Consider the following 15,938-nt stretch of genomic DNA (forward strand, 5'->3'; position numbering starts at 1 on the left):
AAGAGCATGGAAAAATCAGCAGTGGGTTTTTTCATGGGATAAGACATGTTATCGTGGCAAGCTTTTTCTGCAAATAGAAGTACCACAACAATCAAATTAGTGGACAGTATACTTTGTCGACAAGGGTAAAGGGGAACTGCATTCAAGAAATTGCAAATATAAACAGCCCAAATTGTCTGAGTTTTCTACAGATAGATAAGACCTGTTGAGGTGGCTGTGATCGTCACCTCAATTACTGGGTCTCTGTGCTTGCTTGCCCTTACCCCCTTACTACTGTTGTCCCATACAGATGGTTTAACAACTTTATTTTAACAAGTTGTATGGGTCACCAGTGACAACAGGCAAGTAAGCACAAATATTTCTCTCCAGTGGAATTTCCCAGCAAAAGAAAACAGCTCCAATCAAACTGGCAACCAGTTACAAGTCCAAAATGTGGTATGAACAGTTCAACATGAAAGAACCCATGAAAGAAACAACTTTATACTGACTTCAGTCAGTGCCTGGAAAGCAAGAAATGCCTCCTGAATTTCACACGGATAGAACACATTAAAAGAACAAAACCAAAGCATCAGCCTCTTTGTAAGTACTACGTTTACAGAATTAGACCAACCAATTCTTACAAGAAACCCACAAAAAAGGTTTCTGGCCAATTCAAGGTTAGGTTACCTTTACAATTCACCACACCGTAAGGGATAAATTAGTGAAATACAAGTAAATGGACTTGCACCAAAAGGTAGTGCAAGAAAATGTAGAATGCAGGTGATAAAAGTGTAATGTGAAACCAGGACACAGTTTTTTATACCAACATGGGCTCAAAAATGCTTTCCTATGGTAAGCTCCTACGGAAATATAAAATGGGGTAAAAGACTTGCAAACACTTCTATCAGTGCTTCACATTTCAGGACAATGAAATACTGTTGAGTCTGATTTCATTCAATATGGAATGGCCAACTTCAAGATTTAATTTTTGTGCAATTCAATTATAAACTTATTGAAGCCAGGAAGGAGACCCAGAGGGCTTAGAAAGTCACAAAACACTGCACTTAAAAATGCTGCAATCCTTACCCCAACTTTCCTAAGCAAATCTCCTACTATGTTAAGTGCAGATATCCGGGCTGACGGAGTCAGAGGGCTGCCAGTGTAACCATCTGGAAAAGTGTAAAAACAAAAATATAAAAATATAAATCAATAAAAACACACAAGATTAGTGTCTCCCAAGTAAAAAGTATGCGGAGTAAAAATCATGGAGCAATGTATTGTGCTTGGAAACAAGACAGCATTGTTCACAGGGGAAGTATTGATGAGGTAGGCCATTTGACCCATCTACATAAAATAAGAACATAAGAATTAGGAACAGGAGTAGGCCATCTAGTTCCTCGAGCCTGCTCCGCCATTCAATAAGATCATGGCTGATCTGGCCGTGGACTCAGCTCCACTTACCCGCCCGCTCCCCGTAACCCTTAATTCCTTTATTGGTTAAAAATCTATCTTTCTGTGACTTGAATACATTCAATGAGCTAGCCTCAACTGCTTCCTTGGGCAGAGAATTCTACAGATTCACAACCCTCGGAGAAGAAATTCCTTCTCAACTCGGTTTTAAATTGGCTCCCCCGTATTTTGAGGCTGTGCCCCCTAGTTCTAGTCTCCCCGACCAGTGGAAACAACTTCTCTCCCTCTATCTTGTCTATCCCTTTCATTATTTTAAATGTTTCTATAAGATCACCCCTCATCCTTCTGAACTCCAACGAGTAAAGACCCAGTCTACTCAATCTATCATAAGGTAACCCCCTCATCTCCGGAATCAGCCTAGTGAATCATCTCTGTACCCCCTCCAAAGCCAGTATATCCTTCCTTAAGTAAGGTGACCAAAACTGCACGCAGTACTCCAGTTGCGGCCTCACCAATACCCTATACAGTTGCAGCAGGACCTCCCTGCTTTTGTACTCCATCCCTCTCGCAATGAAGGCCAACATTCCATTCGCCGTCCTGATTACCTGCTGCACCTGCAAACTAACTTTTTGGGATTCATGCACAAGGACCCCAGGTCCCTCTGCACCTCAGCATGTTGTAATTTCTCCCCATTCAAATAATATTCCCTTTTACTGTTTTTTTTTCCCCCCCAAGGTGGATGACCTCACACTTTCCGACATTGTATTCCATCTGCCAAACCTTAGCCCATTTGCTTAACCTATCCAAATCTCTTTGCAGCCTCTCTGTGTCCTCTACACAACCCGCTTTCCCACTAATCTTTGTGTCACCTGCAAATTTTGTTACACTACACTCTGTCCCCTCTTCCAGGTCATCTATGTATATTGTAAACAGTTGTGGTCCCAGCACCGATCCCTGTGGCACACCACTAACCACAGATTTCCAACCCGAAAAGGACCCATTTATCCCAACTCTCTGCTTTCTGTTCGCCAGCCAATTCTCTATCCATGCCAATACATTTCCTCTGACTCCGCGTACCTCTATCTTCTGCAGTAATCTTTTGTGTGGCACCTTATCGAATGCCTTTTGGAAATCTAAATACACCACATCCATCGGTATACCTCTATCCACCATGCTCGTTATATCCTCAAAGAATTCCAGTAAATTAGTTAAACATGATTTCCCCTTCATGAATCCATGCTGCGTCTGCTTGATTGCACTATTCCTATCTAGATGTCCCGCTATTTCTTCCTTAATGATAGTTTCAAGCATTTTCCCCACTACAGATGTTAAACTAACCGGCCTATAGTTACCTGCCTTTTGTCTGCCCCTTTTTTTTTTTTTTAAAAACAGAGGCGTTACATTAGCTGCTTTCCAATCCGCTGGTACCTCCCCAGAGTCCAGAGAATTTTGGTAGATTATAACGAATGCATCTGCTATAACTTCCGCCATCTCTTTTAATACCCTGGAATGCATTTCATCAGGACCAGGGAACTTGTCTACCTTCAGTCCCATTAGCCTGTCCAGCACTACCCCCCTAGTGATAGTGATTGTCTCAAGGTCCTCCCTTCCCACATTCCTGTGACCAGCAATTTTTGGCATGGTTTTTGTGTCTTCCACTGTGAAGACCGAAGCAAAATAATTGTTTAAAGTCTCAGCCATTTCCACATTTCCCATTATTAAATCTCCCTTCTCATCTTCTAAGGGACCAACATTTACTTTAGTCACTCTTTTCCGTTTTATATATCGGTAAAAGCTTTTACTAGCTGTTTTTATGTTTTGCGCAAGTTTACCTTCGTAATCTATCTTTCCTTTCTTTATTGCTTTTTTAGTCATTCTTTGCTGTTGTTTAAAATTTTCTCAATCTTCTAGTTTCCCACTAACCTTGGCCACCTTATACGCATTGGTCTTTGATTTGATACACTCCTTTATTTCCTTGGTTATCCCTTCTCTTACCACCCTTCTTTTTCACTGGAATATATTTTTTCCTTTCATGATTCCCCCATTAAAGCAGGGATCCCCCACATAGAAAGCCATATGAAGCAAAAGCCAAGTGCTTCCCAGCAGGGATCAGGTCAAGTGACAGTGGGTAAATGTGTTTGTGAACCCGTTAAATGGGCCACTATAGTTGCGCTGACTGAGCCAGCAGCAGATTACCTGCCATCATAAACCAGGCAATAAGCAAATGTCAAAAGACAATGAAAGGCCATTGATTCTCTCCATATATCACTTAGCAAATTGGCCAGAATTGACCCCTTTCTTATAGGCTAACTAATTGTCATCCTAAATTAATATTTTTCAGAAATTCTCTTAATTCATCATCATGCCTATGAAGTCCATTTTTCCTGCTCCTTACGGCTGCTGATTACAAAATGATTACAATTACTTGGCAACCACTGGTCCCTAGAGATTCCACTGCTATATATATATATAGTGGGTTTTGTCACTTCTAACAAGGCCTATTTGAGAATCCCACCTCGTGGTGTCTATAACAGAGCCAACAAGCAATCTTGTACCATGGTCACTAGTTCCGATTGTTGCCTCATTTCAATTAGGGAACTCCCTAATTGGGTTGATCATGGTCACTCATTACAATTATTTGTACAAAGCATATCCTTCTCCAGCTATCCCATCATGCTTTCCACAGTGGGAATGCTAGATCTATTCATCAACTCTGTCCTTCACCACTTAATTCAATGCAACCAATTCTTTTGAGATCAAGGTGAGGGATTTTAACAGAGAAATTAAACTCTTCCCAATTTGGACACCTATATACAGCATCAAGAACAGCTAGTTGCCGAGTAAAGCCTCAGCCCCAAGCTGCAAAGTCATCACCCCCCCACCCCCACTATTCCACCCTGTGCTCCTCTGAATGAAATTGCCAATTAGTACTACATTTGGAACAGTATTAGATTGTAGACCCATAACCACCAAGGACTGCCCAAATTTCATTTCACATATAATCCTTACATTCAGCAGAGACTTTGCTCAACATAGGCTGGATTTAAACCCAGCTCCTAGAGGTGAAAGGCCAATGTCTAACTACTGTGCCACCCAGTTCACCATAACCATTTATTTTTGTACATCTTTCTGGGATATCAAATCAGCTTCCCTAGTTCCTATCCTGAACATATTGAAACTATCCTCTCCTATCTGAACATCCTACATCCCCTGTATAAATGAATTCACTCCCAACTCGAGGTCGGCCATGCTTCCGTAGACATGTTTTGACCAGACAACACAAAAGGCCTAAAAACACATCAGCTCATTCTAAAATATCAAACTGTTCAATATTGAGTTACCTTTTGTAAACATGGCAGGTGCGGGGAACCCACTGCTGGGTCCTTTGCACATCAGTGGGGTCGAAGGCACTGTTGTGGATGCTTGCAGGGTTGCATTTCCAGACTCCGAGGAGGTATTCACAGGTTTCCTGATGGACTCTGGTTTCTGCTGTACTGCCAATTCTTGTCTCAGATCTGGAAGCAAATAATTCTTCATGCAAAACTTTGTGACACATATTCAGAAACAAAGTAATGAACTTTTAACTATACATCCAAAATTAAAATTAAAATAAAATAAAAGCAATGCTAACCTCGTGCCTCATCTTTCAGTCTTTGTACAGAAACCAAAAGATTTTCTTTCTCATCTAGTTCACTCTCCAAGAATGCGTTCCTCTCAATTGCCTGGTTCAGACGCTGCTCAAAATCTTCCAGGGACATAATGGTTGCTCTGTGCAAGAAGCCAAAAACAGAATAGAATCAAAAAAGGTACTTAAGATACACATCACTGCAAATACAAATACTTCCACCAAAGTAAATAATGGGCCAAAACACCACAAAACTGGAATTCAAAATTATGAACTGTAATTTGACATTTTGGCAAGAACTACAATAAAATGTAAACTTGGTTACGGTGCAAATAACAGAACATTGCAAATTCTCAGTGTAGTATCTTGAATTCCTGAACTATCTTTTCTAAATTAAATATCCTCCAAAGCCACTACTAAAAGAAAAAAGTTAACAAAACCACATTTACATTTAAATGACTTGTGCTGAATCAGTGTGTTGAACGAGTAGCATTTTGAATGAAGTATGCTGCCTTTTATAAATTTTAGTACCTGTATAGGCCTGATCAGGATCCAAGATGCTTTTTTAATAAAGTAAAAATAATTGCAAATGATGTCAGTGAAAATGATTAACAATTGGTATTTGTATCTCAAAGGCATGCAATATCAAACTAGAACTTAAATAAATGCAAAGCATTGCATGTGTGGCAAAACTGTTCTACATACAATGCCACCCTTTATCATTAAATGCAAACCCATTTAAGATTCATGTGAAAAGTGAGGATTTGAAACAATCTTCACTTTCATTAAAGCAATGGTCAACATTTCAGTACTGAACTTCAGCCAGTTTGCAACAGACCACCATTTTGCAGTGCCCTAAAAGCATGATCATGAGATAGGAATCTCAGCCAGCAACAGGCCCCACATCAGAATGCAAGAACTCACTATAGCCACATTTTCTATGCAGGATCTTTTGACTCTTGATTCACGACCTTCAAAACAGCATGCTGGTTAGGTGCCAGATCTTTCAAACCTCAGTGGAGGCTCATTTTGTTATTTAAAAAACATTCAGATACCAATTATAAAAACATGAGAACACACTTTCTTCATCCCCTCAATATTTGCAAAGGAAAACAAGTCATTCGTCCAATTAAATTTCAAAAATAAATCATAAACCAGAACACGACGGGCAGAATTGATCCATCTCAATCAGGTTTGATGGATTGTGTATCAAAAAGGTGCGAGAGCTCAGAAAATGCTGGAAACACTCAGGTCAGGCAGTATCTGTGGAGAGAGGTTACCATTTCAGGTCAGAACTTTTTCTCTCTCCACAGATGCTGCCTGACCTGCTGAGTGTTTCCAGCACCCACAGAATTTTGCTTTGGTGTGAGCTCAGTGTACATCGGAAGCAACTGCTCAAGTTGGAATTTGGGGAATTAGATAGAAGTTAATACACCAGTCAGCCGGAAGCAAGAACTCTGCTACAGTTCAGGGTTTGCAAATACCCATGCAAGAAATCTCTAGTTTCTGTAACCAGATTATAGCCTTTGTGATCCAAATCTCTGCATATTTTGCTCTTAGACTTGCAGAACCAACATAAATTAGTATTAACAATTAACCCTGCTTGCAGAAACACTGAAATTTACATGCATCCTCAGTCTCAAAAGATGAATATCACATGTTATACAAACTTCACACTGGCTAAAATAATCACATTTAATTTGTAATTAAGATGGACAAATAAATATATGGAAAGATATAGATGTAGATCATCAGGAAACAGCCCATCTTTTCAAGCTTCAGACTTCTTCTCCAATTCAAATAGCACAGCAAACATTTTTCCCCAGTTGACTAGTTCAGGTCTTCCCTCAGCATATAAAACATTAAAACTAAATCAGAAAATGCTGGAAACATAGATCAGTCGGTGTCTTGAGATAATAGCTTTGGATGAGTTCCAAAGAAATGTCAACTTCCAATATTTTTTGTTTTGGTTTCAGATTTCCAGCATCTATAGTAATTTAACTTTTGCATATATAAATCTAAGCTCTTTAAAAGCTGCAGAGCTGACCAATCCAAAAGATTCTCTGGCACAATTTAAGTTGAAACCAATTGTCTAAACAATACTACTGCTTGGCACCAGACAACAGAAGTCCCTGTAATCTTATTTTTTGAAAACTATACTGCAAATATTACAATTGTAACCCAATGGAACACTAATTGGGGTGAGGAAAAGATGCTCAACAGTGTTAAAATCTTAGCTTTGTTTAACAAGTCAGTATCTACAGACATGAATGCATAAAAGTAGCCAGTTGCAACAAATATTGATTACACAACTCATATTAAAATGAGTCATGTGGCTATGATTGTGTCAGAGTGGTTATTTTAGATCTAAGCCAAAAGTTCATAATGAACAAAAGAGCAACAACAGAACAACATTTATATAGCACCTTTATATGACCTACTCTTCATGCTGACTCTCTTTGATCCACTCATACCTATTCAAATGCTCAAGTCACTTTGTCCCAGGAGATTCCAATAACTTCCCCACAACTTTGTATCTGTAGTTAACAGATTTCTCACTCCCTCCTGTCTTAAACAACGGAATTACATTTGCAATTTTCCAATCCAAGAGGCACAATTGTCAAATCTAGAGAGCAATTTTCCCATCGGTTTCCTTCAATACCCTAGGGTGAACACCATCTGGTCCTGGAGACCTGTCTATCTTGTGTCCCATTATTTTCTCCATTACCACTTTAAATAAATAAAATAAACAAAAATGAATAAAAAGAAATAAATAAAATAAAAATAAAAATGTAAATTGGATTATATCCAACAAGTTCTTCCCCGTGAATTCTTTAGGTTCCCTTGTACGCTGGTACTTTGTCCTCTTCCTCTACTAAACGGATATGAAGTATTCATTTAACAAGTCTAGCATTTCCTTATTTATAGTATTACCTACGTTCCTCCTTACCACACTACTTCGTTATTTTATATAAACTTTTACTATTGGCGTTGACATCTCTGCCAAGATTTTGTTCATACTCCATTTTTGCACCTTTTATTACTTTGTGTATCTGTTGGGTTTTGTTTTAAGTTAGCTCTCCCAGTCTGCTGGATTTCCAATATTCTTTGCATTTGTGTAAGCTCTGACCTCATTTGTTGACCATTATTTCTTAACTGTACAAGTAGAGCTTTTTTTCCTTTCAGGGGTATGTACTGGTTTTGGATCATTAACTGCTCAGCCCAGTTTACCGTCAATTTATTTCTCATGTGTAAGAGAAATTTGGCATTAGGGGTACCAGCGGGACAAGGATTAAAGTGCTGGTTCCTGTAACGGCCCATAAGGAGGTAAAAGGCCTCTCTTCGGCTCCAGAAGTTATCAATTCAATAATATTCCGACAGGATACGATGTGAGAACCTAAACAGACATTGATAAGACCTTGCAAAGAGGCGCGAGGCGACTCACAGGCACCAAGGAAATGTATAACAAATTCCGACCTAATGAAGTCATTCTGGTCACGGCCTAAAGCGGTCACGAGGGTCTTGGCCTGTCAATCTAAAGTAGCACTAATAAGGTAGTCCAATTAGGGAAGTAGCACTGATAAGGTAGTTCAATTAGAAATCTAGGGAGGTTTTGTCCGGGAACAGAGGGGTTTTGAAATGTATAAAAGTTGTATGATCGTGCTGTTCGGAGAGCACCTCCACTCACAGGCGATTGTGATAAGGGGTGTTCCCGGATGTTCGTAATAAAGATCGTTATACGTTGCCATCCGTCTGTCTGCTAACTTCGAGAATTGCTACATGGGCTGGGGCGAGCGTCGACCCTCTACATCAGTGGGCCCGCTCGTGGGAGAGGAAGCCTTCCCATCTCTCCCTTACATCATGCTTTCCAAGTTTGTCTCATTTAAAATTTTGGTGTTTGGCTCTCCTCATTCTATCAGAAGGTCGAATTCGCAAGATCTTTCATTGCGGTCAGATTGTTAACTAATTCTTACTCATTAGTTATCACTAAATCTAGAATGGCCTGTCCTTGTCAGTTCTAAGACTGTTCCAGAAAACATTCTTGAATAAATTAGAAATTCATTGTTTTCACTAATAGAGCAAGTCTGCTTCTCCATCAGTGAAAATTAAAATCACCCATTACAGCCACATGATTTCTGCTACATACTTCCCCAATCTCCGTATTTATATATCCCCCGTTACATCACAACTGTCAGGAGGATCTGTAGAAAACTCCCACCAGAGTCTTGTATCCTTTGCTGTTCAACTCTTACCCATACGGTTTCTACTGCCCGATTCCCTTACCAATGTCCATTCTTTCTACCGCTGTAATCATTTCTTCCAGCAATATTGCAGCTCCTCCTTTAACAATCCTTTCTGAAGATCCTAAAGCTTGGAATATTTAGCTTACAATCTTACCCAGCTTGTAGCCAGGTTTCTAATGGCTTCTATATCATATTTTTCAAGCAGAATTTGCACTTCTAACTCATTTATTGTATTTCTTCTGCTACATGCATGTGTACATAACTAAGAGCTGGATAACAGTCCCCACCCTACTCATTTTACATTTTTGACCCATCACACTTTTGGTTGTTAATGCTCTGTACATTGTATTGGGCCATTGGCTGAGATTGCAAAGTACATTAAAAATAAAAGATACACTTACCTTTTAGCCCGTTCCAAGTCATCATTTGCTTGTTCCAGTTCTCGGATGTATTTCTGCAGCTGGCCTTTAATTGCTGTGGTTTCAGTAAGCTCATCCTGTAGCATAGTACTCTGCTTATAATTCTCCGAGTGATGTTCTTCAAACTTTTCCTGAAATTAAATGCAAGAATCAGACATAGCTGCTGGGAGCAGAATGGAAGACGTACTTCACAATACTAGCCCAATATGGGCAGCAAAGAGCATTCTCCCTCCACCCCAGATCAATGTTTATTATCCATTTCTCTTTTTCTTAAAATACATAATAATACTCCAAGAAAATACTGATCATCCAAACAAGAATGGTCATTTGGAGGTGGTACTGGAGGACTGCTGCCACCCATGGAGCTACACCTCATCAATGTTCCCTCTATTATTTTTTTTTTGGTGCCAAGTGGCTCCTTTAAAAGGGACTGCGCGCAGGCCATTCAAAATATTGTGCATGTGCGGTTTTATATTGAAAAGCCGGCTGTACAGGTTTCCCTGGAGCGCTGCAAGGCCACATGGCTTAAAAGGGAACGTTGCTCATCATTTTTCCGTCTTTGATTTTGGAAGGAGAGAAACCTGAAGAAAAATGCTAATTTAGAATTCATTGTTGCAGCAATCTTCATTACAGCAGTCTTCATGGAGGTTAAATTTACTGGATTTAAAATTCAATTATATTTTTTACAAACATACAAAATTGACGGATAAGACCAGCTGCTCCATCAAGCCTGCCCCACACCATGTTCATGACTACTTAAGACTGCTCATGGTTTGCTCTCAGCTCAAAAAAGGAATTATGCAGAATGTGTCACAAGAAAAGGAACAATTTTTACTCCCAATGGGTTTTACTCATTTCATTAAAAGCAGATGAATCATTTCATCCGTTTGCACAACCTCTTCCAAGAATGTATTAGCATTACAATTTTAATTGAAAGTTATTCAAAAGCAAAAACATTTTAGTGACTGGCTCAGACTTCATTTATGAAGAGACCAATATCTACTAAAGTGCAAGGTTTAAAACTGGATTAACCTATTCAAGCTCAGAAGGATCAGTGTTTACAATCTTAGAAATAAGATTTTAACAGAAAAATTCTGAAAGGCAAAAACTTCAAGTACCTCCTTCGCCATCATCCCAAGGGTGTCGAGAAAATAAAACAAAGGAGGTAAGTAACTTTATCCATAAAACATAGTAAAATGATTGAGAACCCACCATCACTCCCCAAGATAATAGCAGAATTCACATTGGCTGTTTCTTTAAACAGCTATTGCGTATTTGAATTTACTTAAATCCGTTCAGATAAGAAACAGCCATTCACCGAGCACTGGCATTGGGTCTCCAAAATACTGTGTTTTCTCAAAACCGCCAGAGCTTTATAGCAAGGTAGCTGCCCACATCACCTTGACCTTGCATTACTTTGTCCTGTGGCACCAACATGCAATGTTTCATTAGGTCCCACAGGAAAAAGGGTAGCAGTCCATTTGTGTTGACAAACATAACATGTGTTATATTCAAGACCAGTAGTGCTATTCTGAATATTGTTAATTAACCAAAAACTAAAATGATCTGGTATGCACTGCCTGAAAGTGGAAACAGATTCAATAGTAATTTTTAAAATGGAACTGTATATATAATTGAATAGGAAAAATGTACAGGGTTAGAGAGAAAGAGGTGAGTGGGACTAATTAGATAGCTGTTTCCCAGAGCCAGTACCAACACGATAGGCAGAATGGCCGCCTTATGTGCTGTATGATTCGATGATATCTCGTTGTCCAGTGCATAAGTGTTTTGATAAGTTGGGAGAAGTTTTGAATCGCAACACATTTTATTCCATGTATGGCCTGCACTGCATCCAATCAAAACCAACACACTGCCTCAAAATAGCATGCACAGGCAGTCATTTTTGCTGGAATACAATATGTTCATATTTGCCAAGATCTCAGCATGGGTAATGCCGGAGCAACACAACCACTGCTCTATTTTGAGAGAGACTTTGAAGGAACTGTCCAACATGAACTCAGTTTCCACTGGCTGAAAAGACACAATTGAATTGAAGTCTTTGGCTTGGTTTTCAAAGCCACCTCAAACTTCTCCTAGTATTTGGCTATTTTACAACAATGACTATACATCAGTTTAAAGTTTAAAACATCAAACAAATCTATTCTAGAAAAAAAAAAGTGAACATCCAAGTCATATACTTTAGCTATATATATCCACACAACTCAAATGGACAAAATATTGCAACTATTAGCAACTACATAGAAAATAGCTGCCGGAGTAGACCCTTCGAGCCTGCACCGCCATTCAATGAGTTCATGGCTGAACTTGCAACTTCAGTACCACATTCCTGCTTTCTCGCCATACCCCTTGATCCCCCTAGTAGTAAGGACTACATCGAACTCCTTTTTGAATATATTTAGTGAATTGGCCTCAACAACTTTCTGTGGTAGAGAATTCCACAGGTTCACCACTCTCTGGGTGAAGAAGTTTCTCCTCATCTCAGTTCTAAATGGCTTACCCCTTATCCTTAGACTGTGACCCCTGGTTCTGGACTTCCCCAATATTGGGAACATTGGGAACATTCTTCCTGCATCTAACCTGTCTGAACCCATCAGAATTTTAAACATTTCTATGAGATCCCCTCTCATTCTTCTGAATTCCAGTGAATACAAGCCCAGTTGATCCAGTCTTTGATATGTCAGTCCCGCCATCCTGGGAATCAGTCTGGTGAACCTTTGCTGCACTCCCTCAATAGCAAGAATGTCCTCCCTCAAGTTAGGAGACCAAAACTGTACACAATACTCCAGGTGTGGCCTCACCAAGACCCTGTACAACTGTAGTAACACCTCCCTGCCCCTGTACTCAAATCCCCTCGATATGAAGGCCAACATGCCATTTGCTTTCTTAACCGCCTGCTGTACCTGCATGCCAACCTTCAATGACTGATGTACCATGACACCCAGGTCTCGTTGCATCTCCCCTTTTCCTAATCTGTCACCATTCAGATAATAGTCTGTCTCTCTGTTTTTAACCACCAAAGTGGATAACCTCACATTTATCCACATTATACTTCATCTGCCATGCATTTGCCCACTCACCTAACCTATCCAAGTCACTCTGCAGCCTCATAGCATCCTCCTCGCAGCTCACACTGCCACCCAACTTCGTGTCATCCGCGAATTTGGAGATACTACATTTAATCCCCTCGTCTAAATCATTAATGTACAATGTAAACAGCTGGGACCCCAGCACAGAACCTTGCGGTACCCCACCAGTCACTGCCTGCCATTCTGAAAAGTACCCATTTACTACTACTCTTGGCTTCCTGTCTGACAACCAGTTCTCAATCCACGTCAGCACACTACCCCCAATCCCATGTGCTTTAACTTAGCACCTTAATCTCTTGTGTGGGACCTTGTCGAAAGCCTTCTGAAAGTCCAAATACACATCAACTGGTTCTTCCTTGTCCACTCTACTGGAAACATCCTCAAAATATTCCAGAAGATTTGTCAAGCATGATTTTCCTTTCACAAATCCATGCTGACTTGGATGAACTAAGCAAACTTGGTAAATAATGAACAGCAATTCTTTTCATTGAATTTCTATGACTATGGGATCCTAATGCACACAGTACCAGTGTCTTAATTTCAGCCAGGGGAGGTGGGGGCGGGGGTCTTTCTGCAGTTGCTCATTTGTACTTTAAGCCCTCGTCCAACCATACATGCCACCTCTAAACTATGGCCTGTGGGGAAAAAGATGAAAGAAATCTCACAAACCTCAAAAAATATGTAAAATGGCAGAGAGGAGCATAGCTGTAGAAGCCAAAAGCAAGAGTACAAAATTCTTTGCATTATAAAAGGATTACCAAAAAAAACAAAATTCTTCAGGATGATAAAAACAGGAAGAACGCCCCAAAGTGCTCCATCGTCAATGCACTTCAAATAAAGTGCACTGTTTTGCAGTAGCATCCTATTTGCACATAGCAAATGAGACAGTGACAAGTTAATCTGGGTTTTTTTTTAATATAAAAGTGTTTCAGCAGAGAGATAGATGTTGGCCAAGACATCAGAAAAACTCTCCTGCTCTTCTGCCATGTGATCTTTTATATCTGCAGTAGGAACTTGGTTTAATAGAGCAGAAAAGGGGTTGAAACGGAGGATGAAATACAAAGTTAATACTAGATGATTATTTTCTGAAAGTATTCACTGAAAAAGACACTAGAAGATCGTCACCCATCACCGGAGGTTTTGACAACTAAACTTAGATGACTATCGCTTGCATGAACGTCCTAGACAGGTTTAGACAGGTGTATAACTATGGAAACCTAAGCAATGGAGGGTATATGCACAAGATTACTAAGTGAGACTAGGGATGAAATCTGCAAAGTGCTGAGGAATGCCAGGGAGGTCCCATTGGATTGGAAAAAAGAAAATATGGTTACATATTTTCAAGTAAGCATCAACACAAACCCAAGTAACTTCAGGCCCATGAATCTCATCAGTAACTAGCAGCAAATAAGGAAGAGTGGAATAGTACTTAACAGGCAGATCCAACTTCAACTTTATTTATAAACTAAAAAATGGGGCCATAACAAAGGGAATGCTTTTTAAAAAAAAAACACTTAGTTTCTGAATACTATCTGTACACAAGGCAGAATTGTAAGTGTTCAGGAAATGACATTCAAAATGACAGAAGACCATAATATAGTCTTATTAGGCTTACAGAAATCTTTTGATTGAATTTCACATGAAATTCAGCTACACAAGTTTATGAAATGGGAATACCAAGCAAAGCTTGGAGGTGGAAGAGGAACTGGCTACGAGAGAAGATGCAGTGGGTAACAATCAGGGAAATGAGGTCAGACTGAGTGTGAAATATCCCAGGGACATAGAAACATAGAAAATAGGTGCAGGAGTTGGCCATTGGGCCCTTCTAGCCCGTACCGCCATTCAATGAGTTCATGGCTGAACATGCAACTTCAGTACCCCATTCCTGCTTTCTCGCCATACCCCTTGATCCCCCTAGTAGTAAGGACTACATCCAACTCCTTTTTGAATATATTTAGTGAATTGGCCTCAACAACTTTCTGTGGTAGAGAATTCCACAGGTTCACCACTCTCTGGGTGAAGACGTTTCTCCTCATCTCTGTCCGAAATGGCTTACCCCTTATCCTTAGACTGTGACCCCTGGTTCTGGACTTCCCCAACATTGGGAACATTCTTCCTTGCTCAAACTTGTCTAAACCCATCAGAATTTTAAACGTTTCTATGAGGTCCCCTCTCATTCTTCTGAACTCCAGTGAATACAAGCTCAGTTGATCCAGTTTTTCTTGATAGGTTCACCAGACTGATTCCCAGGATGGCAGGACTGACCTTCACTGCACTCCCTCAATAGCAAGAATGTCCTTCCTCAGGTTAGGAAACCAAAACTGTACACAATACTCCAGGTGTTGTCTCACCAAGGCCCTGTACAACTGTAGCAACACCTCCCTGCCCCTGCACTCAAATCCCCTCGCTATGAAGGCCAACATGCCATTTGCTTTCTTAACCGCCTGCTGTACCTGCATGCCAACCTTCAATGACTGATGTACCATGACGCCCAGGTCTCGTTGCACCTCCCCTTTTCCTAATCTGTCACCATTCAGATAATAGTCTGTCTCAGTTTTTACCACCAAAGTGGATAACCTCACATTTATCCACATTATACTTCATCTGCCACGCATTTGCCCACTCACCTAACCTATCCAAGTCACTCTGCAGCCTCATAGCATCCTCCTCGCAGCTCACACTGCCACCCAACTTAGTGTCATCCGCAAATTTGGAGATACTACATTTAATCCCCTCGTCCAAATCATTAATGTACAATGTAAACAAGCTGGGGCCCCAGCACAGAACCTTGCGGTACCCCACTAGTCACTGCCTGCCATTCTGAAAAGTACCCATTTACTCCTACTCTTTGCTTCCTGTCTGGCAACCAGTTCTCAATCCATGTCAGCACACTACCCCCAATCCCATGTGCTTTAACTTGTCGAAAGCCTTCTGAAAGACCAAATGTACCACATCAACTGGTTCTCCCTTGTCCACTCTACTGGAAACATCCTCAAAAAATTCCAGAAGATTTGTCAAGCATGATTTCCCTTTCACAAATCCATGCTGACTTGGACCTATCATGTCACCTCTTTCCAAATGCGCTGCTATGACATCCTTAATAATTGATTCCATCATTTTACCCACGACCGATGTCAGGCTGACCGGTCTATAA

General features: G+C 40.2%; 1 protein-coding gene across 3 annotated transcripts in view; it reads right to left on the reverse strand.

The window, feature by feature from the left end:
- LOC139281050 (nuclear distribution protein nudE homolog 1-like) overlaps positions 1 to 15,938 on the reverse strand; it is a 52,692-nt gene that overhangs the window by 22,389 nt on the left and 14,365 nt on the right. For all 3 annotated transcript variants that reach the window (XM_070900943.1, XM_070900944.1, XM_070900942.1), the window contains exons 4-7: positions 9,660 to 9,808; positions 5,021 to 5,157; positions 4,731 to 4,904; positions 1,066 to 1,148 (exon numbers count right to left, since the gene is read on the reverse strand). In XM_070900943.1, the coding sequence (XP_070757044.1) occupies positions 1,066 to 1,148; positions 4,731 to 4,904; positions 5,021 to 5,157; positions 9,660 to 9,808 (543 nt within the window). The remainder of the gene's footprint in view (positions 1 to 1,065; positions 1,149 to 4,730; positions 4,905 to 5,020; positions 5,158 to 9,659; positions 9,809 to 15,938) is intronic.

Source organism: Pristiophorus japonicus, chromosome 15 (assembly GCF_044704955.1).
Source record: "Pristiophorus japonicus isolate sPriJap1 chromosome 15, sPriJap1.hap1, whole genome shotgun sequence".
NCBI classification, from domain to species: Eukaryota; Metazoa; Chordata; class Chondrichthyes; family Pristiophoridae; genus Pristiophorus; species Pristiophorus japonicus.